The sequence below is a fragment of the Linepithema humile genome, chromosome 1 (genome assembly GCF_040581485.1).
Source record: "Linepithema humile isolate Giens D197 chromosome 1, Lhum_UNIL_v1.0, whole genome shotgun sequence".
Lineage (NCBI taxonomy): Eukaryota > Metazoa > Arthropoda > Insecta > Hymenoptera > Formicidae > Linepithema > Linepithema humile.
The window spans coordinates 45981827-46006069 of record NC_090128.1 but is presented as its reverse complement, the minus strand read 5'-3'; the positions used below and the strand labels follow the sequence as shown (position 1 = coordinate 46006069).

General features: G+C 44.0%; 1 protein-coding gene across 6 annotated transcripts in view; it reads right to left on the bottom strand.

Annotated features, from left to right (window-relative positions):
* The window catches only part of LOC105669596 (cell adhesion molecule Dscam2-like), a 76591-nt gene that overhangs the window by 31811 nt on the left and 20537 nt on the right, over positions 1-24243 (bottom strand). For all 6 annotated transcript variants that reach the window (XM_012362646.2, XM_067347273.1, XM_012362645.2 and 3 more), the window contains 6 exons: positions 20883-21206; positions 15548-15709; positions 15065-15214; positions 10091-10208; positions 4077-4320; positions 3261-3465 (listed from right to left, as the gene is read on the bottom strand). In XM_012362646.2, the coding sequence (XP_012218069.1) occupies positions 3261-3465; positions 4077-4320; positions 10091-10208; positions 15065-15214; positions 15548-15709; positions 20883-21206 (1203 nt within the window). The remainder of the gene's footprint in view (positions 1-3260; positions 3466-4076; positions 4321-10090; positions 10209-15064; positions 15215-15547; positions 15710-20882; positions 21207-24243) is intronic.

Sequence of the window (24243 nt, the reverse complement as noted above, 5' to 3'; positions counted from 1 at the left end):
GACCAGCTTTCATCTCTGACGTATCTATGACGCATAATAAATAGACGTAGCCGCGCAGCGCCGTGTCGCGCCGCAGCGAAATCGCGCGCGGCCAGCATACAAAGCATCGGCAAAACCGCAGGAATCTCGTTAGCGTATGCAAATCCGGGATAGTAGTAGTAGGTACTAACTATCCTATCGTGCTGCGGGCGATCCCCCACCTAATGTACACTCTATGCCCTACAGCTTAGAAATCACGGAGACGGGAAGAATCCTAATGGCGAGGTAATAGGGACCCCCGGCTTCCAAGTTGGACGACGTAAATTACTAATTTTCTATCCGCCGTCGTAACTGGAGCGACGGCTTCATTACCGGATATGAACAGCGATTATGCGACATCGCTGATGCAATGATGAACGGCGGTGCATTCGCTGCGAATCGCCTGCGATGTTATCGCGTTGATAGATTTTTCGATTTCGCATTAGAAACTGTCGCGCGGATGTCGCGTCGTACAATTTTCAAAAATTCACCGCAAGTTAATTATTTTATTCAAATTTCGGAGATAAAACGTACCTTACATTTAATCGTTTAATCCACATTTCATTAATTTAAAAATTTTACAACAGACACCGACATTTTTGTCCGAATAGAAATTTAGAGGTGAGATTATTTGAAAATTGGGAGAAAAGTAGGATAAGAGAGAAGGAAGGAAGTAGTAATTTAGCTCCCGTGATATCTGAACTCGGATTATGGTTGGGGAAGAAACAAACTCTACACAGTGTCCAGATCGGTACTATTGTTCCCGATGCACTCGCCAGCCGAGTAGAGGCTATAAGCGATTTTGAAAGAAAATTTAAAGTTTCAAAGGTCATAAAAGTTACCAAATGCTGGCCGTATAAAGGTTAAATGGCCGCGGAAGTCCGTACAAAGTTCTAAAAGAAATGTACAAATCGCTCGTGAGAACGCGTTCTCTTGCAATATTCACGTGAAAAAAGTGAAATAAAATAAAAATTCGAAGCTGAGAGCGAGAGGAAAGTTCCATCTCCAGATCTAATTGAAAATAATACTATTGTATTTTGCACTACAAATATAAGAGCTGTTATTATATAAATAAATGATATTAATTATCTTGATATAAAATATTAGCAATTGATTAACCTTTTATGATCAAACATTTTTGATATTAATTTTTGTATTATTTTACGTAATTTTTTAATACAAAAATTAACATATTTGTAAACATATCGAATTATCTACACTTAAATGTACTTGCGATATATTCATGCCGCCGGTTAAATCTCGATTGTTGTTAAACTGCGATTCCGCTATCATTACACACTGATGATCAACGTATTTTATCACTATATATTCTATTCGATAAGTTCTATTGTTATTATCTTAGATAAATAAGTATCAAGATTAAAGCAATCCCTTTCGATGTGCATTCGCAACAGAAAGTTTACGATATCGGAAACGTTCGGATTTATAATCACATATCAATCGTACTATTTAGATAATAAGCACAAACATATAGAGGCATCGTGCAAAAAAATTTTACGAGAAATAAACTGACCTTTTTTTTTCGCATGGAACACCGCGCTGTAAGTTACTGGACGTGTCCCGTGTGTCATATGTTACTCGTGTGGTCCGTCCAATACTTGGCCGCGACGTTATCGGTGAAACGTATCGTAAATCGCTTTTATTATATTCCGGGGCAAATTCGCGAGTCGTGCGGTTGTCCATCGGACATTGATACGCGATGGCGGAGGTCTCATGCGGGGCTTGCGAACGGCAGAGCAAACGAGGCCATTTTCGTACAAAAATGGCACGTATCCCGCGGCGAAACGACTGGCCCGATGGAAAATACGTTACGAGGAAACGCTGCGCAAACAGGCAACCCTTTTTCCGCAACATGTACCGAGTTCCAACAGCGTTAACCAACATTTTCAAACCGCGAGCAAACCAAGTTTCTGATCAAGTTCGCCAAACACGCGATCGCTCGCCCGGAACTCTTTATTCTGTAATAAACGCCCAACTGCCCGGGAGAATTGATAAATACATTTCGAAACGTTGTTATATATCCCGCGATTCCGTTAACATTACGCGATAATAATCCGTATAATTTATCATTGTGTTCTGCGAGATATAATTTTATTATTGTTACGATTCTAAACAAATAAATATCTGCTGGATTAGGTAATTGAAAACAATTATCCGGGAGATAGAGATAGAGATAGATAGATAGATAGATAGAGAGATAGAGAGAGAGAGAGATAATGCAATTCACGTAGAATCGGTGCCGCCTCCGTTAACGAAATTCAACCGGAGCTAATCGAAACCGAGACCGCGATTATCGTTCCGCAGATGGGAGCACGCTCCGCAGAGCACAATCGGAAGAGCGATGAGGGCACTTTCCCGCAAAAATGGCACGTAGCCTGCAGGAAAGTCGTGCTGCCTTCTGATGGGAAATGCGTTACGATGGAATGGCACGCGAGCCGTGGAATGGATCGTGCGGGGAAGAGTTCCACTGCATTAACCAACGGCAAACCATCACCGGATGAAACCAGTCGTTCGATAAACAAGCGGTTCTCTTTTATCCCGAATCGACAAGAATTTACAACACTATGGACATAATACTTCCCGTAATTAAACAGTAATTATGCATGGAGTCTGTTATCTCGACGGTGATAATGGTGTTTAGCTCGAAAATGATTATTAAGTGATTACAAAGTGTTTCAAAACCGTGTTTTGACATTGACTGCACACCGCTTTGTGAATTAAACTATAATTTATAGTATTTGAGAGTACAAATTGATTTAGTAATTGCGTTTAGTTCAATATTGAAATATCATTCTTGTTTGTTTTTTTTTTACGAAAATCCAAAAACGTTCTAAAATTAAAATACCATATTGAAATGTTATTCTTTTACAAAAATCCTAATATTTATTTCAAAAGTTTTTAAAACGCACACGCGTAGTTTTCCGTGCACGGAGAAAATTTTATGTCAAAAATTATGACGGCAGCAGCCGCGGACCATAAGAGAAATTATAAATTTAAATTCAAATACTATGGCCATTATGTGAAAAAAAAAAACATAGTAAAAATTTTTATAATTTTTCCATAATCCGCGGTTATTGCCGTACATGACAATTTTTGACATGAAATTTTCTCCGTGTGCAAAAATGTCGACCGCGGGCTCGCCTTTCAAGATGTTGAAGCACATATCATGATATATGCTTTGAGTTATGCTCTGAAATACGCGCAAGAGGCAGAATGCTTACCTCCTAAGCGCAACTCCGCAATTCCTTGGGCCATTTCGTACTCGTTCCGCACGAAGCATTGGTACATGCCGCGGTCCTCTCTCGCGACCGACGTCACGGAAATACGCTCGCTGGTGACCGTCCTTACGCGGGCGCCCATTCTCAATGGCTGACCGTCCTTCAGCCAATAGAGTGCCGCTTTCGGAAATCCACTTGCGGTGCACGTCTGCAAAAGGAGTTTAGACGGAAGGAACTGATGAGAATCAAGAAAAGAGGAGCCGCGCGCGTGGAAATGCGCAGAAGAGGAGGAAAAAGAATATCTCGGGCGAATTCTTGAGAAAAATCAGATCTCTATACTCGTGAAAATATATTCGAACCGCATTTCGAACCGCGAATGGCATTAATTTCCGGCACGTATGAATTCATTTCCCGCATCATCGGCAGCGCTTTGCTATATTTACAGACAGATGAAAATATCGCGGTAAATATTCATAACAGTAATCAAAGTGTCCTGAATAAATATTGACCCATATTCCGTCCACTTGAAAATTACACGTGTATTTCTTTACTATTTTTTTACACTTTTCTGCTTTCAAAAGCGTCACTATTAATACCGCAAAAACTAGAAAATTTTATAATGTATAAATGAAACACGTAAAAGCGATTTTTGAAGCACTATTAACTCTATTGACTGATTTTTATTCCATCGCTTGCTGCAACATTATTCTCTGGGGTTCACGCAATCCTCTTTCGACGAAAAAACCATACATAGCGGAAACGAGTGAGAGCCTTTTATTCACTTTTAAATAAGTCGGCGTCACGATGATGGTTAATTACCAGATAGGCGGATTTCCCCAGATCGACGGTCTGTATCGCTGGCTGCACGTGAACGCTTAGCGGCGCAGACACCGTTAATCTGATCTCCAAAGTTTCGCTGCCTTCGGAATTGCTGGCAGTGCACATGTAAGAGCCGGCGTCGTTCTCCTCGACATTCTGAATGATCAGAGAGCCGTCTCGCACTATGTAATGGCCCGACGACTCCTCGATCGGCTCTTCCCTCTGATTTCGGTTGCAGTACCACCTGCGGAAAACAAGAAACGCTCTTCGTCAGTTAATACTTGATTTCTATGGGCTTCTCGTCACATCGCCGGCGTCCGTAGCGAAACGACGTAAACAGACATGCGAAAACTCGCGCGCGCACGCATCATTGTTCTGCGAGGCTCGCGTGTGTGTCCCGACAATGTGTATGCAAATTACCATTTCCCGCGCACGTCAAAGCGACGATGTTATTATTATAGTTGCCTAACCGGCGAGATCTCGAAAACGTTACGTATGTACATACGTCTGTCCGAAAGCGTATCTCTCCACTGCACACGCTTACCACAAAATAACTATTGTTTCATTGGGAAGGCCGAATGCATTTCACCGCTATTGTTTCACGGCTGCGCTATAAAGCGATATTCTCATTTCTACTTGTTCGGCGTGCGCGACATCGCGCGCGATACGCTGGCACGCTTTCAAAACGTTCACTTTTAAAGAACATATATTTTAATGATATTCGTCGCGCTTATTCAGACAGTTGAGCATAAAATATCATTAAAATGCATGTTTGTGTAACGCCCGATCTAAACCCGAATGGCTTTATTCCAAATTGCTTCAACAAGGAAATACCGCCGGGAGAATGTCTGATGAAACGCTCTGTATACTACTGCGCGTAACTATGCGAGTAATACAACTCCACCGCGAATCGACCATTGGCAAATTTCCGCAAAACGAGATCGCGCATAACTTCACCAGCTTTCGGTGTCCGTCTTAATTGAAAATTTAAAGCGTGCACCCCGATTTAAACTAGCCTCAGCAGACAGGATAATCCAATCGATCTTTGGTGAGCACGCGCGACCTTTGACCTTATCGGTGGCCACAACGACGCGAAATACGCGCCGACATCAGCGCAAGAACGCGTGTCAATTCCAACAAAATCATCAATCTCTCACGGCAATTGACTCGCAATGTTAAACAATAAAAAAAAATATATCGTCAGTCTTATCGCGTTAGAAGCATCCGACATGTAAGAAATTTTATAATTATATAATTAAATGGCACTTTTGTAATTAAGTGGCATTTATAAAAATTATCTTCAGATGGCAGATTTTACCTCCGTCTATCCAAAATTAGTACGGTAGAAGTATTTAATTGTGAACCAATTAAAAGTTATAGAATAGGCTTTAATTTAGTAAGCTTAATTTTTTTAAATACATAAATGAATCAAAGTGAGCACATATTATAATATTCTCTCATTATTCATAATATAATAATTCATAATAAATTAAAATATATTTTTAAAATATAGAAAAACATAGTTTTTATATATCTCGCTGTTACATAAAATGCAAAACTCCGAAAAACATTTATCTTCAGAATATTGATGTGTATTGTCCATTTTATTCTCTGTATATTTATGATTTCGGAAAATTTCAATTGTTGTTTTTCGAGAAATGTCACGACATCACGACTTTAGTTCTCTCTGAACAATTTAATTTTAGAAACTAATTCAAGCAGATTTTAGCATATCAGAAAAAAGCATTATCGAAACAAATTTAACACCTTTTAATGCAAATTTTATAAATATACTTTCATTGGCAACGATAATGTATCCCGAGAAACATATTGTAAAGTAGGATTCTATTTCCAATATTATTATTATTAATAAATTGTTGTATTTTCGTTTAATTTCAAGAGTTATATTTTCAAAAACAACATCGTATTATTGCAGCTTTGCAACGAAATATCCGGATCTCTCCAGATAAGTCCTCTCGAGATCTCTTTTGAACTAATAAAAAGGCGCGACAAATTACTTTCATGTATATAATTAATTAAATTAACTTTTCGTGTTTACGTTTCATAATTTCCACTTTTGCGTATATATGGATTAAACACTAAAGTAGATATTTCAGTCGGTAGAACGTTAAAATATTAACCATTTTATCCAGAATTATTATTATTGTGTTGGAGTGTCGAAATCGTTTCTAAATCAGTCCACATTATTGAGCACAGGCGCACACAGGCGTGTACAAAAGCTGTATATAAAAGAGCTGATAAATCAGAGTATAAATTTAGATAGGGAACGTTCCCTTATCATCTTATCAATCCTGTCGATACGTGATAGCCGCAACCGCATCGACGCCACCCACGGAGGAAGTCACTGATGAAAATTTCAAGCTGCCGCCATTTCTACTATCCGAAGCTGTTCGCATCAGCCAGCGTCGCCTGCGCTTTTAACGAACTCGCATATGTATTTGTGCAGCCGGATTGACATGAATTTTTAATATCACGCAGATATGTTTCAAGCACGCGCTCTCCGCGCTTTAAATTAAACGAGATTAGTTAAAAAAATACACTGCTTCTTTAATAATGTGAAACGAGTTTATTCTTAAGTACCGTCAACGACGAGATCGGTTTAAATCTGAAATAACACAATATTTATATTCCAATTAAAGTAAATCTAGTTAAATAGGTCCCAATTAAATACGTATAAAATAGTGTGAAAAAAAATTAATGTCGTCCTTTTAATAATATAAAACAAGCTTCAAGTATTAAATACCGTGAATGTCTGGATTGATCGGCGTCGTGAAGCTACATACATATTTCGATACTACAACTTAATTAGTCTAATTAAAGCGGGTCGATCGGAATACAAACCGTGCACCACGCCATACCACGAAACAAATGTGCTTTCAGGTCATTGCCAACATCTGAATCGATTCCAATTCAAAATCCCTTATCGCCCCGGCGGGAAGTTTATCGAGACCGAATGGAGCCAGTTCATCTTTCCGCGATTGCCGGTAACGCGCCATTAGCCACGATATCGTCCGCTCTCTTGTGCGCGCGCGCACAATAACCGCTCTCTCGATCCAGCTCCTCGTCTTACACCGACGATCGGCCCCACGTGGTTTAGAAATCCGCCAAAGCATAGTGGTCCCGGGGACTCTTGCTTACTCCGCGCATCGGGTGGAGATACGTGAAAGGACGACGACGAGAACGACGATGACGACGATGAAGATGAGGAGGAGAGCCCGAAGAGCCGGAGCGGAGATGCGGCAGCAGCGCGGCAGAAGTGGAGCTACGGGGATGAGGAGTATACCTATAGATAATCGAATTTACGGAGGGAAATTGGCGAGGGAAGGAGATAGGATACGGCGGGATGCTCGAGTGCGAGGGAACCCAGAGAGATGGAAGCCTCTGCGTCGCGGCGAACCCTCAAACTCACTCACTTCTTCTCCCTCTCTCCGTCTTCCCCATCTTCGTTCTCTTGTCCTCTCCATCTCCTCCGTCTCTTCCTTCCTTCCCCTTCCGTTCCGTGTCCCTTATCCCTATTTCCACCTTCTCTCTAGCCTCGCCCCGGCTCTCTTCCGTCGACTAAATCAACCCGCGGAAGAGACGGCTCGGCAGAAGAGGAGGCGGCGGCGGCTAGAGGCGGTAGGCGATGGTGGAAGAAGAGGGCCGCCGCAGGAGGTGGAGATGGCGGAGGAGAAGGAACGAGAGAGGGAACGAGCGGTTGATGAACACAAGCATGGAATACTCAGTGACGTCGACGTATACGTAAATGCGGAATATTTGATGGGCTGTCAGAAGCAGTCTCTGTAATCAGCGGTCGGTTTGTTTGCGCTACCCATACAGCCCAGCCGACGTCTATATATCTTCCGACTATCTTCGTTCATCCCACCGGCTACTGCCGCGTCGCGCGCGTGCATAGAGCCGCCAATCTACGCGTCGCGCGCGCGCGTACTTACGCACGCATACGCAGCGAGTGGTGGCCGCTCTATCCGCATCGATCCTACATATTTATACGTGCGTGCGATCAAAGTTCCGTCGATATGTCCTGCCGGCGACATTTGAAATTTTCATTACACATTACAACGAGGGGGGAGGGGGAGGAGGAGCGCAAAACGGGTGAGAGATCCCGGGAGGGGGAAAGGGGGAGGGGGATGTGAGATAACACGAGAGAGCGTTGCGATATTCTTGAGTGACTATCACGCAGGGTTTTAACCGCTCATCCGTTAACCATCCAAGCGCAACCCGCCGCGCGACACAGCACCGTGTGTTTCCGCTCGACGCAAGTTTGATTACCGCGCGATCCTCTGTACGGCGCTCGCGGCATCAATGATGGAACCAAACTAGTTGCTAATCGCGTAATCCGCTGTAATAACACGCTCTCCCTCCCACGCAACAAGTTTCGCGGAGCTCCTCTCGTTCGTCTCTTCGGCTTGTTGCGTCGACGTGTAACAAAACTCGCCAGCTCGATACCGCATTGTTATCTCGCGATTCTGTCTTCCGCTCGTTATTGGATAACGACATCGAAGTTGAAACAAGCGCAAAAAAAAAAAAAAAAAAGATGGCACGATACTTTGAAGAAGAGAGAGGAAGAGAGAGAGAGAGAGAGAGAGAGAGAGAGAGAGAGGGAAAGTCAGTCGTTAACGTAATATTTAATGCTCGAAGCGATGGCGGGAGTTCATCGTGTCATGTTCTCCGCCATACTGTTTTCTCGTTCGGTTTACCTTTCCTCCAGTCTGCTGCTCCGCCAACGTAAGTCCGCGTGTCGATGAACTTTGAACGTTCTCGCATTTCCGTACGGGAAACTCATACCGCGCAAAATATTCCGGCCGGATCTATGTTTAAAATTAGCATTAATATAAGGAAAACAGAGAGACACGCACTGGCGGGCTAGCACTAGGTCTAGTAGCGAATGGAGTATCGTCCACATATGTTCTGTCTGTTAACACAAAGATTCCAATTTCCTCGTTACGGCTGTCGGCCGCAGATTCCGCCCGGCGCGAACGCAAACAACACTGTTAAATCGCGCGTTTTTCATCCTGCGAACTTCATCCTAAACGCGCGTTACTTACTATTTTATATAACGGATTTTCATCATTATCTCTCGCTAGACAATACACGTACACGCGTTTAACTCTACAAAGAAGATAAAACTCGTTATATAAATTTCCATGCAATTAACTACATTTTTTATCTCTCCCCTTTATCTTTCGTTATTATTCCTAAGAAGAACAATATTAGCAAACTTTTTTTTATAAAAATATAAATTACGTAATGGAGCAGCTTCCTTCCTAGCGGAGCCATTAAAGAGGGCATAGCGGATCCCTTTAAAACGCGACTTGATTCGCCGTTCGTTTATACTTTATATCTCCGGCTATGAAAAATCGGAAGCGGAATTGAAATCCGGTCGGTATGTTTCGCCGGTTTCGTCCTAATATTGGATCGTCAATATTTATCGTGCACGTCGCGGTCACTCTTCGTTATTAACTGCCATTCACCATTGAGCTGCCGCGATATATATATGTATATATATAATATATACGATATTCGGAATCGCTGTTTCGTATTCGCCCACAACTGTGGGCGTGAGCCATCTTGTTAATCTTCGGCATCGTCCTTAATTCACGTGCACGCGGCTCCATGCTTTGTATGCAGATTACTTAACAACATCGCTCGGTCAGAAAGTAAATGTCTGCTTACCGTTTAATTGCGTACCTGAGCGTAACGCGAGCTAAGAGGATCGAGGCGAGGGGAAACGAGATATGCGAACAGGTCGACGAGAAAGATGCATTTAAATTCTAATTATGGACGTTTTACGGAATTGAGAAATCGGTAATACGACGTTGCGATAAGCCAGATAAGCCGTTAATACGAGATCTAAAGATACGTGCGCATTTATAGACACAAAAAAAAGCGTTTATTGCGCCAATAAACTTTGCTTAAACTAATTTATATGATAATTAAATTTAATCTGCAATATAAAACTCTACACTCTATTGATTATCGTAAAAAAAACTTACCTATTGGTCGGAGTGGGATTAGCGTAGGCCACGCAAGGAATCACGACGGTGTCCTTCAGGCGAGCCGACATATAAACTAATTTGTCATTTATTATAGGCGGCATGAAACCCCGAATCTCTGAAAATAGAAACAAGCGAAACACGTGAATTCAATTATGGCGTAAAATCGAAGCTTGTTTCGCTGGCAGGCCTCCGCCGCACGTTTCGCGAATCGATCCTTGCCAACTTTACTGCGTGATACGTGAAAAATATGTTCATAAATCGCCAATGTCTGGGGGGGGGGGGGGGGGGAAAGAAAAGCAGGACCTCGGACGGCGAGAGAAACGAGAGTACGCGGGGCGGAAGAAGCGAGGAGGAAAAAACAGGACCCTGCGCACGCATCCCCAGCGCGACGTTTAATGGGGAGTTATGGTCGCAGATAACGCCACGTCTTACGACACGGCGCACTATGAAGCGGAACCACGTTAGATAACGACGATATATCTCCGCGCTTTGGCGAGAATTTGAAATTACGTCACGCGCTATCAAAACTGTCGGAAAAATTACGTTCCGCTCGAGCGGCAACGTCCAGCAACCTTCCACGCAAGACCGGCACGCCTCCTGCATTAGCAAAATTTCCATGACACTTTTCTTCATGACTGAACACTCTTTCTCAATGCGCCGAAACGTCGGAATTGTCGAGCGAGACATTTCCGCTCAATATGTAATTCTATTGTGCGAAATAATATAACAACGTAACGTGGAAAACGAAGATTAAATCGCATTCGTTTAATTAAGCTTGCACATAGTTATGATATTCTTTGCTGGCACACTGCCGCACAGCTAGCTGTATTGCTACATAAATCGTTCGCGTTTCCTAATTTGCACCCGCCATACCTTCGCGCAGTAATTCTGCTCTGCTCGAAAATTCGAATTTTCTCACGCAGGATGAATTTATAATTAAGCAGATCCGCGTCCGGTCGAGTTACGCGTGCGCGCGGCAAAAATGAAGATAGCCGCGCCGTTAATAACGTATCAAAAACGACGTATCGCGGCCGACGCGGTTATTCCATTTGTTCAATTACAAATGTAGGTATTTTTATTCCGCGTGGCACTGTTAAAATCGAGCCACTCAATCTGCCCAGCGCATATCTGCGGTAGAAATGCAGCGCGGTTTATTGATTCGTCCATAGATACTCAAGTGCCCTCCTCTTCGGCACGTGTGTTATTTCACGATCAAATGATGTGTGGACAGCACGACGCATACGTGCTGTTACATTTAACGGGGAATTAATGCGCTGGATTACGGCGGCGAATAACTCGCCCGGGCGCATTCATACACATCTCCCGCACGTCGCGACAAAAATGTTTATCGTTTACGTGAGGTGTAGTCGTGTAGCGGCGAGCGAGCGGGCGTATGTGTGCGCCGCATCGCGCTTGATTTCACGATATGATTAAAATTAATCGCAAACGTCAATACACGTCGAACAATGCCGCGCGCGTCAGTCTTAATTGAGTAATATTCTACTTGTTGTACTTGTGAATAAAATATAATTCTTATAAATTACGATCGCAATTCATGGGGAAAAAATGTGGGCGAGAAAAAACTCCACGCTCTCGACGAGCTGCGAATTGCGCGGAATACGACTTTTCAGAAGTAAAAATTTCGACAGAGACAGCGAGTGAAAACATATAAATTTTGCACCGCTGAATCGACAGTCATCGTATTGCACAGATCAGCGTGACGTTTTCAAAATTTTCGAATTTTAAACTGACTTTATGTCTCTTTGCAAAAAAAACGTACGCCTACAAAATTCAACTATCGAAATCCGCAATAAATCAAACATGCGTAACGCAGTTGTCCGCTCTATGGCGTCCATCGCCCACCGTCGAAATTGTTTTACGGTCGCTCTTGATACGCGCGATATTACATCTTCCAAAATTGTACATTAAACGTTAACTTGGCGCCGCTTCCATATTCATCGGAAACCCACCCACCGGGATTTACACGCGTTGGATAATGCGCCGAAAAGTTTCCTCATTACTCCGGAAAACTACTGTACATCGAGATTTTGGTTAATTTAGGTGTACGCCGGGTCCAGGGATGCCAACGACGCGCGAACGGCGCGCGCCGAAATATGCAAACGATCAAATTTCTCCCGAACTTCATTATTAAGTTATTAACTACGTAAGTGCGCTTAGCATAAATTTCTATCTTACACAGCGGGAAACACCGGGCGCGGCGCGGCGTGGCGCGGCGCGGCGCGGCGCAGGCGGACCTCGCCACACATACCGGCTTTATTACGAGTGCACGGGCAAACGCGTACGTTTCAGGGAAATTGAAACCCGTGAATTTTTTAACATCCGCTGAGATATTCTTGCCCGAGCACGTCGGATCGGTTTTTCTTGCCTGATTATGCGGCGGCACACAAACGGCAGCGATCCCTCTCTCTCTCGCGCGCGCCAGCGCGCCTCAAGAATAACGTCCGGCAGCTCGAGTTATAAAACGCCGCTCCTATTGCTATTATCGTTATTAACGATTCACTTTGCAATTTCAATTGCTCCGCCGTAATTGTGTTTCATCAAATTATTTCATTAATGATTATTGATACAAGGATGATTGTCATTATAATTCGAATCATTCTGTTTGTCATAGAATTCAAATCGTAGGAACTTGAAATACCGCGAATGAATGATTAATTTTTTTAATGAATTTTCCCTCACTGCCTTGTTTGTGACTCGCTTCAGACAAATATTTGTTCCATTTGTGTATCGCTGCCGGGCTTTCAGCGAATATCGTTTGTTCGGCAACCGTCAAATGATACAGGAGGTAATTAACCCACGAGCGAATAACGGACGATAATTAATTGATGTTCATTGGAAATATTTGTGATTAGGAATATGCCAAAGCATTGCGCTTGGTTATGGATTTCAAACATGTTTTACTTGGATAAATCGTATCATATTAACCAATTTCCAATCGGGGAACTCTTCCAACTACACTAATTTATTTAATGTATGACAAAGTTTATAGGTAATAATTATATTAATTAATTGTTATTATTCCGATCGCATTTATCGAAGCAATCTTGCGAATCTCATGTGGCGTATTTCACTTGAAACACAGTACGTGGAAAGTAGCGACACATGAAATCACACGACGGCTCTCTATTCCCGCCCCGAATCCACGGGAAACTTTAAATAAGTCGCCCCGAAATTTGCGATATTACGAGATATTCCGCCAGTTTTAAAGTTTCCGAACTCTCTCGGAGAGAGTTTTGTAAATCTAGACCATCGCCCGGAAAGTCGGAAAGGAGATTTCACAATGAGGCTGCCGCGTTGTAGAAGCGCACTCGATCAATATTCCATTACAAACATTATTTCTACATTCACTTTGTGCGGTGGGCCGAGAGTATCGATTTTAATCGCGCACGTTAAATAAGAATAATAAACGGATAAAATATTTATAATGTCTGCGGGAAAGGTTCGACGTTACCGGATCGATTCGCCGGCTCGTATAGCGGGATCGCAGAAAAAGCAAGCACAAGGGTTTGCTTTTCCCGCCGCGCGTTCGCGCGGATACGATTAAAGTTCCACTTAATTTCGAACGCGATGGATCCGAAGAAGAAGAGGAACGTCATTAGCCAGATCGCTTGGGGTAACTTCCTTTTCTCCTTCCGCGCGTTTATCCAGCCCTCTTGTAATTTACACAACGCAGTACTGTCATCACTTCTTCGCCCGTTATCTAATTAAACATCGACCGCCGCTGTCGAAGAAGTCGCGCGCGGACGGTTTCATGCCGGCAGTTAAGCGCACCGTTTTTCTCTTCTTGCCTCCCTCGTGGCCCTCTCTCTATCGCGAGGTAAGATCCGAGTTAATGTGCTCGGCGTGCGATAAGGGAACAAATTGCGAGAGCGTAAAAACGAGGGCGATGCCTCCTGAAATTAATTATCCACTCTGTTTGATGACGCCTTGATTCTTAACGCCCCCCTTTGATCAGATACTAATTAAATGACGAAAACGATAAGGGGGGGTGACTCGCGTAACTCGTCCGACATTTACTTTATAATGGATATAAATAATCGAGTGACATGATAGCGGCGCATCCCGCAAATTTCGAATGCTCGTATTAAAAATTTTAATGAAGCGAACGGCACTGAATACTCGATCTGCGGGATAAATTTTCCCTTTTCATCGCTCTCCTTTGGTTGCTTTCACTTCAGATGGAAAAAAATGGGAAGTATAATTGCCGCGGTATCGATCGAATCGAGTGCAGGTAAAGTAAACATTTAATTAAACTCCGCCATACGTCCGATATACGCCCGGCTCGAGGCGGAACCGGAATTTACCGTTCGACAAGCACAACGGATATCCTGCGTCCGCGAGCTCTCTTCTATTTACGTTTTCAAAAAATTTAATAATTGTCGGAATAGCGGTCTTTGTGCTTGGAATACAATGAATACGAGCGGAATCTATTTTTCCGTACGTCAGCGAACTAATCCCCGACCAAGTTACTTATCAACAACGAAAATGAGGTCATGCGTGTAATGGTACTAATAGTTAACTCTTCCGCTTCTATCATACTGCATTTTATTAACGAATTTCGGAGTTGTTCTTTCCTCAAGACAACCACCGAGATATCCATTGTGTTCCGTAATTAATGATAGAAAATACGAGTTTTCGAACTAAGCTCCGGGGCAGAAACTAATTATAAATAACGAATAACCGAACCGTATTCTGAAAGTAATTTCAAACCGGCTTCAATAGAATCTTAATATTTCGCATTTATTTCGCAAATTTAATTGAACTTCTTTATAAACGTACAAAATATACGGAATATCGAAGGTGATTTTCGTGGGTGGATCCAAGGGCGGGAAGTTTAAATGACAAATTTCAAATTTAAAGTAAATTGACCGCGAAGAAATGACTCCTTACGAAATCGCGATGGCAGCGGTCGCTCCGTGTACAACGAGAAAAATGTACCGACGTACTCACCAGTCAGTTGCAGTCGCCCTACATTGCTGCTGACGACGGTTTCCTGAGTTAGCCGGTGATGCGTCCTGCACCGATAAGTCATCTGTGCGTCGCTTCGCGTAATATTGATTATCATCAACTCGCCAGTCGGCAGCATGTGATATTTGCCATCTATAACAACGTACGGACGGCGCATACGCGCGCACACACACATACGATCGGGTTTGAATTACGTTTCTATCGCGAAAATCTAAATTGATCGGAAGGAAATTACACGTTTGTACAAGTGTGCGAGCGCGCGGGCGCGTATAAATGACGTAATGTAATATAACCCCTGTTTTCCAACAATATAATCACAATACAATTAATTTGCAATATTGCCCGAGTGTATTTGTACGTATAAAATAATTTTGTAATTTTAGACTAATTCCGCGCGCTCGCTCACTGAAAGTGTTTATTGTCAACAATAATAGTTGATATTATACGCTAATTTAAACTACTTACCGCCCATTGTCGAGGGGTAGATATTGAAAGCCGGCTCTTGGAGCCAAGACGTAACTGTGACGTGATCGCGAACAAAACTGGGCACGTTGCAGCGCATGAGCACGTTGTTGCCGGGGAAGCCGCTGGGACTTTGCACTTCCGGATCGTAACGTTGGTTCACCACTGCAACACATAACGATAAGTTCTACACCCCCTGCATCCATATACCATGCGTTTCAGTGCCATAAGAACGTAACGCGAATGCTAATACACTGCCGTGGCGCGCCGGCGGGAGCGCGTTACGAGACGCGATTTAATAAACGCTTCCTGATAAGAAACGAAATAGCGCGACGCGGGACAGTTTCTCGGTTGCTTTGAACAACATTTGATACCACTTCTAATTAGCGGGCTTTCATAAATGTGACCGTAATGTATGCACGGACATGCGTAATTTTATGGCTCTGTATATACTTAATGATCTGTTTAACGCGTGTTTGCGGGCAAATACGCGTTACATTTACTGCACATGCAATTCGCATGTTGAATTTATATTATCAGTTAATAAAATGAGTTACAAACACAGAGCCTTCATTAATTTAGAAATGTAATAATGGTGCTTTGGCAGAATGATAGAATGAAAGAAGTGAACAATGGACGTACAGTGAATAACAGTGCAAAAAAAAAAAGCGGGGAAAACATTGAATTATGCAGAAATTGTGTATTTTCGCATAAATAAAACAAAAATCAAACTAGATATTTTCTTCGTGTCGCGCGTACAGTGTTTTTATAATTAAATCTCTTATGTCACGCTAATAATTTAATATAAAGTTTGGTATATTTCAAAGTATGAACTTTCATTAGCTTTTTGAGAGACATGTCCCCATATGAAAATTACCCGCATCAATGCTTTAATAAAAAAAAAATCTGGAAAAAAGCGTGGCTTTAATTTGCGAGAAAATACGGCGTAACGTGAGTTCTCCCTCAAAAGCATTGCGTCATCTTCCAACCGCCGTCATTTCTGCGCGGCGAACGTTACTTAACGGAAAGGGGCCCGGTGAGTTTGATAGAGGCGCACGAGCACAATATACGGTCAAAGTAGAAAATCCGAAAAGGCGGCGGCGTCTTATCCGAAATCTCGTGTCACGATCCGCCCCTGACCCGGCAGCCCACGTAAGTTGATGGGCTCGGCTGAAAGGTTGGTAAGGGCATGTCTAAGAGGGGGATGGAATAAGGTTGTAAAGAACGTGGAAGGCAGTCAGGCAGCCAGGCGGGAGTCTGAAAGAGAAGAAGCAGAAGACGAGAGAGAGAGAGAGAGAGAGAGAGAGAGAGAGAGAGAGAGAGAAAGCGTGAAAGAAGGTAGAGAGAGGGGGAAGCAGGCGGTGGTAGCCAGGGAATCGTTGCGGTGTGGTGGTGCGTTGGAGCTCTGCCTCCGCAACCCGTTTCGAGAGTCAGCGGAGCGAGGCACTCAGACTTCAGAATGGGGTAAAAACTCAGTGAGTTTGCCCGTACTCCATCCGCCTCCTCGTGCTCGCTACCCCCCTCACCCCCAACCCTCTTGGTGCTCGCGTTACTATTCTCTTTCTCTCTCTCTCTTTTTCGCCCGTTCTCGTTACGTTCCCTTGTCAGCCGCCCTTTTCTGACTCTCCTCGTGTATCGCTCGCCCGGCTCTCTCGGTTACGCTGCAACCAAGCCGAACATAAACTCGGCAGACGTCTCGTGGCAGGTAATATTTACAAACCATGAAACGAGCAGAGAGAAGATATAACGGATGCCCAGCGGAAGGAAGACGCGAGGGGAATCAAAGAACGAAAGACAGAGAGGAAGATGCCGCGTGGAAAAGCAATGCGACGACTAGCTCTCCATCAGGCGTATCCATCCTCTCTGAGAGTCATCCGTTAGAAATGAGTAGCTCACCCGAAACCGACGCTTTTTCGACAAGTCGGATTTTATGCAAGAGTCCCGAAGAACCTCTCGCCGATGACGTGATTATCTCTGACGACAGATGCGCGACCGACGAGTACGAATGCGAGTTTCAAAATTAAGAGTACGGATAATATTATTGTATACGCGTGTCGTTGTGCGAGTGAGAAAGAAAAATGTAATGGATTCGGATAGAACAAACATCGAAATAATATATTGTATATAAATCACGATAACTTTAACGGCGTGTTTTAACAATTGTTTTCAATTATCTGTTTTTATTTTTTTTTTTTATATAGAATAGCAATTTACAAAGCTTGAAATTGCCGTAACTTTTAGTTTTTTAATTCTACGAGTGTTATTAAACATATAATAGCAAATATAAAATTTTCCACATCAAAATATTTCTGTTTCTAAAATTAAATTACAAACACAGAGTTAAATTGCATAAAAGGTAAAAAAAAGTAAATGGTAAATACCAACAAATGTAAAAAATAGAGATATTGTAAGGAACTATAATATTAAACTTAAATTTTGCTTTTCATTTTACTGCTCCATTTTTTGCTAATAATTCGAGAACAACCCGCAACAACTTTTAGTTTTTGCCATCATAGTTTTAGCACTTAAAATACTTTAGAAAACCATTTTCTTATCGCGCCGCTGAAGTTATCAGAATCTTCCTAAATCATAAATTGTCTCTGCAATAAATATTGTAATAACGTTTTTTAGCATTGCGCGCATAGTTTTACGTATAAAAATTGCTATTTTTATAAAAATTTTCAATTAAAAATTGCTATTTTTAATTTCCAATAAAAATTCGCAATAAACAGTCAGTTAGAGAATAATATCTAAAATGAAGTAACAATTTCGCTTATACGAATTCCGTGGAGAAGACACACTTCCTCGGCATTATCTTTGAATGATACGTTGTTAAGTCGAGACACGACACGAGGTTGAAAACGTGACTGTACCGTCAAAGTGAGCGACGCGCGACGGTTCTTGCAGTTTTTACAAAAGACTCCCGTGCGGTCGTTAAACTTCCTCATTTTCTCTCGGTATAAGGCGACGCGCCGTACATACGTATATACGCGCGAGATGACGTCGCAACGTTTGCTGCGGGGTTGGCACATATCGGGCGGACAAATAAAGAAGGACGACGGTGAACCGTCGAATCTTGGTGGTTCGTGTTCCACGAGGCGCGGCCGCTTGTCCGTTCGTTTCGCCGAAATAAATAACGAGCGAAACCGTTCGGTCGAATGTTCGAGCTAACGCGAGCCGTTGTTGAATACGAGCAAACAGCGAAACGCGTACTGCCGACGCTCGCAGGTATTCGTTAGCCGTTCCGTGTTGTTCGAGACTTGCACGGCGTATGGTATATATATAAACATATATACTCCGAGCACGTATAAAATAGCGTACTCTCCCGAACGACGAGCTCGAGCTTGAACTTGCTTTCTTGCAAATAATGCCCCGCGCGGCGATTATTTTCTTCCGTCCTGCGCCATTCTCCGCGTCGTTTTCTCTTTCCCGTTTGTGACGATCCGTGACGAAACATGTCAAGAAGCAACGAGACTAATGGCCTGCTTGTCTCATAATTCTGTGAAAGAAATACTGAATTATGAAACTTATTTCCCCCGAGGACGCGTTCTTTTCGTCGAATCGTATCGGAATAAGAAAAGGAACGAGCAAAAAGCGAATCGTTGCTAAAATCCTCCGACCATTAAAAGCCATTAATTTCTCGAAGAAAAGATTGAAACAAAAACAATATGAAGCATTTGTAATACATTCTGATTTCTCAGATGTCAATTTCTAAGAAGTTTCCTTTACAGTGATACAGGAGTTTCCTTACGGTAACAAAGTGACTCCATATGACGGTGACTCCTTCTTCCATTTCTTGACAAAGCACCGTGATTACGCACGACAGCTGCCGAGCGAGGGGAAAAACGAAGAAGGAGTCGACATTTCCGACGGTAACCAGCAACGCGCGTTCGAACGATTGCGCACGCAATCATATCCATTTTGTTTCCAAGAATAGAGCGTGCGAAAGATTTTTCCGTCGAAGACGGGCGAAGGAAGAGCTAACTCGGCTTCGGCGAGCTCTTTCTTCGCCGCGGCGTGGTGAGAAGGAAAGGCAGGATGAAACCGTGGAGAGGAGATGAGCAAAAAGAAAATGGCTGAGGCGGAGACTAGGAGCTGACGCGGCAGAGGTACCAGGCATGAATCTGAAAAGGTATGGGCTGCGTTCACGCGACGATGATTTACGGGCGTATTAGGTCGATAAGATATCTTCCGGTTCGTTGACCCGGCGGAAGCTCTATTTTTAAGGCGCCTCGCGGCCTCCTTTTACTCCATTTATCCATCCTCCTGCCGCCTTCTCTTTCGCCCGGCGTCTTCTACTTCGATACTCTCGTAGACGCGAGTTTTGGAAGGTATCGCGTCGTCGAGCAAAAAGAACCTCGCAGAGACCAAGTCTTCTAGCGTTAACGCGATTTCAGTGACTAAGTGCTATAGCCGCCCGGCACGAATATTCTATCAGATTTCACTTGCCAAATTCATGTTTTCCTCGCGAAACAAATAGAATATTGGAAATTTCTACATATAAATCTGTCTGTAAACGAAACTAGAAAATATATAAAAGATTCAAAAGGACATTAAAAATTCTTATCAGGTTACTTATTCATTCAAACTACTATTCTAAATCCCATTTGAAGTCATTTGTCAATATTGTTAAAATTATCGAACCCCAATATTTAACACGGCAAATCATTTAATTTTTTAATTCAACTTAATTTTTTACCATACAATATTTAACATCTGAATAATTCAGAATTTCATCTACAGAATTTACATTTTGTTTTAAACAAGATATTAAAAATTGTGGTTTCAATATTTAACCATCCGATTATTGATCCGTACGCCGCGGCAATTGAAGAAAACTTCGTTATTTCAATCTGCCGATCACGGTTTGACGCAATAATTTGATTAAATCCTAACATGCAATATCTAACATGCGAGTGATCCGAAATCCCATCTTTCCGAATTTATATTTTCCCTTGGACGAAACTAGAAAGTGCGGTTTGAGCACTTAGACGCTCGATTACTGCTTGGTATCCGCTGCCGTAATAGAGAAAATCTCGTTATTTAACTTCTCGACCGCGGTCCGATACGGTAAACGCACAAGGAAACTTCATCGCACAGTCGCGGAGAGAGAGAAAGAGAGAGAGGCGATCGAATCCGTAAGCCGCGAACGTGGGTCCACGAAATAGACACGCGCAAGCGCCCGCTTACGTTGCGGCGTAGCGTGGGTCCATTTACGGACCTACACGCGACGGATATACGACTGCAACGACGACGACGACAACGATGACGCGGGGGTTGAGCAGACCGCACACGGAGCAGATAACGAGCGCGAGAAGTTTCACTTTGGCTGACGTACCTGCTCTGACGGTGACGTCCCTGCTAACGACCGCGCCGACATTGTTGACGGCGGAGCATTTGTAAATGGCCCAGTGGACGTCCTGCCGGAAGGCCTCGGCCTCGAACGCGGGAAAGTGTATCGTCCCGTTGCTGAGGACGTGCCTGATGCCGGGTATGCTCGTTATACTGCCGCCGTCCGCCGCCAGCCAGTCGACGGTCGGCAGCGGATTTCCACGCACGGTGCAGTCCACCCGGCCGCCGTTCACGTTGGTGAACTCCACCCTGGACGGCGGCTCCGCCACGAAGCTGGGCCCCTGCGTCTCGTAGGACGCGTCGGAGATGCCTGCGGACGGATACCAGATGCGTATTAACGGATGGAGAGCGGTAGAAAGCCTCTTAACTATATTCAATTAAGATTACGAGCCGCCTCGTACATATTTCGCGGATTTCTACCTTCCGCCTTTCCTTTTCATTATTCATTCCGCATCGCCGCGGCGCCATACAACTTTAAATACGCTTAAAATTTCCATTACCAGCGTCGCCGTTTTCGCATTTCCGCCAAATACGGGAGAGTCCAGGAGAGTCCGCCGCGCGGTATTGTCGCCGTGAGTCGCCGTTTATTCGTGCAAGCGGACGATTTCGTGCGGGCGCGTCCGTCTGGCGCGTCCGCGCTATATTCCGTAATTCTAATGCGCCATAAATTCCGGAGTATTACGAATAACAATCAAAAACGCATTAATCACGCCGCGGTGTCAGCGAATGGACACACTCGTCGGTGGATTTTTCCCTCGCCACCGGCCGAATGCGAAGTAATTTTCTGGGGCGGGGGGGGGGATGAGGGGGGATTGGGGGTGAGTGAGGGGTCAGCGACGACGAGAGGAAGGACGTGTGCGAGCGGTGGGACGTGCACTGTATCGTCAACGGACATGAACGAAGATAATACGCCCGGCCATAAATCATACATTTAACGCTGAAATTCGGCCGTAATAGCTTCCATAAATGGAGCGCATTGCGTCCCTCCCCGCGCCGATGCCTGTTAACCATTCATCACCCGAGTTATGTTGATTTAAGTAGGAATGCCGACCCGTTCTCCCGATGTATTCCGCATTCCGTCCAGCATTGCTCATCTGGAAGCCAGCCCGAGCAAGTACAGAATATCCCCCCCCTCGCAGAACGTGCAACGAATGACGCGCGCGCTCGCAGCGTGTTTCCGCGTGTGTTTCCGGCGAAATCGCGATCAATGCGCATCCAAAGTACGCGAGCTCTACCCGTTTTTCGGTGCGTATTTTCGGCATAAACATTTCGGCTTTTTTTTTAAAGTTCCGATAAATTAACAATGAGGAGAATTCTAAAATTATAATTAAAGATCATAACAACATTGCAGCATTACAGCATTACTTTGCGCGTCAATTGTGAACGCACAAGTCGCTGGGGCTTAGCTGTTTTTAATAAAAACTGCGTGCTTTTATCTGCACGATGCAGGCTCGAAGCCGGCGTATCCTCCGGTAGCCGAATACAGCCGGAAGAAACGACGTGAAGTGAGTTATTTCGGCGGAATCTCCAATGAGCACTTACGTCTGCAATTCCCTCCCTTAGACTGGCCTAGCCGAGTTTAAATCTTGATTACTTATCTTCCATAAGCTAAAGCAACGCTCCTGGTAACCGGAGGATTTCCCACCCTCGTGACTCCCGTCTCTCGGACGCGCACGTTCGAATACGGAAAGTTATCGTTTTCTCGAAAAAGAAAATCGTGGACTCTCTCCTATAAAAGCTGTAGTACCCGGCAAAGATTTACTTCCTACTTTCTCGCTCCCTCCCTTCCTTTCTCTCTCTCTCTCTCTCTCTCTCTCTCCCTCTCGTTTTCCCTTATTTTCTCCCGATCTCTCTTTCTCCAGAGCTGACGGAGTTTCGAATCTTAACGTCGCGCGCACTCCACCATCGTCAGAATAGCCAGCGCACTGCAGACCTGCGATTGGATATATCTTGCGACCTACATTCTCCCCGGGCTCCGTAATCATTTCCCCGCGGAAGGAAGGAAGGAAGGCGCCCCGCATAAAAAGTTAACTCTTCATCTTCCGAGAGTTCCGAGTTCGCGTTATAATTCCGCCGCCGTTCGTATAACCGTCTGACGTACGTCGGCCGTCTGGCGATTTCATCATTATCCGCGCGCGCCGCCGGATTAGTATATATCAAAAAAATACGAATCCCGAACGTAATCTCGCATCTTCTCGGATCAAATTGGATTACAAGCGTAATGAAATCTTCGCGTTCGCAAGATAAATCGCGTAAATTTTTATCCGCGCGATGAGTGCATTCTCTTCCTAATCCCCGCGATATTATTAGCGCTCGTAAAATAGCACACGGTTCCGTCTTTACTTCCGACGTAATCAAGGAACTGCGGAGACAAACTGAGGATTAACTACCAGCGGGCGTCGAATGCGCTCGAAATAGATTGGCTCGTCGAAATAGCTAAACAATGGACCGCGAGGGATAAGCGAACGCGCAGCTAAGGGTTGCGTCTACTCCAGCACGTACTCGACTGCACACCCTCTTTGGATGCACTCGGCGGGTCCGAGCGTGGTGAGCAAGAGAGTGGGAGAGGGAGGGGGGGGGAGGGAGGAAAGGAGAGAGCACGTGCGATTGCCACGCCGGCTGTCGTAGGCGATACACCGAGTAGACTACTACCGTAACACCCCGTCAACCCTCGACGTCACATCACGAGTGTCACCTTCCGAAGACGCGCACTTGTGCTTCTTAGCCGGCAGCCGCTGAAGAGACGAGACGAGACGAGGGCGCGGCGGCCAACCGTATAATGTTTTGTGTCAACATCCTTTGGGAATTCGCTCCTTCTTCCTCAAGTACCCGCTTTTATTCGCGTTCCATCTGGACCGCCCGGTGTTCTTTCATGGAACAACGCTGATGCCATTAGCATAGTCGACAAAAAACCAACGAACCAACTTTTTTCCAGATACCTCGCGCAGCGTAAAGAAGGAATGCTTAATGATATAGATATTTTCGCATGATAGAGCCAAGACTTTCGAAGAGATTTCGTGATAACTTTCCGCGCGGAAATGGAGAGCAAACCGAGATACGTTTTGCGTTATTCATGAAAATCGTGGCGGTTTTAGACATGTTGAACATGTATATGTGAAATGTATTTGTATAAACTTACAATTTGCAACTTTTATATTTCATACAGATGTTTTATAATTATGTTGCCGCTTTTTAACCGTCTGACCTACATCGGTGTCCTTAATTCGATTAAGTACAAAAATTCCTCAATTTTTGATAAATTAACCCCGCTGAGCTTTTACATTTTCAGTGAATAAAAACATCGCTCGAATCGTACGAGAGCTTTTCATCCTCGACTCTTCGCGATT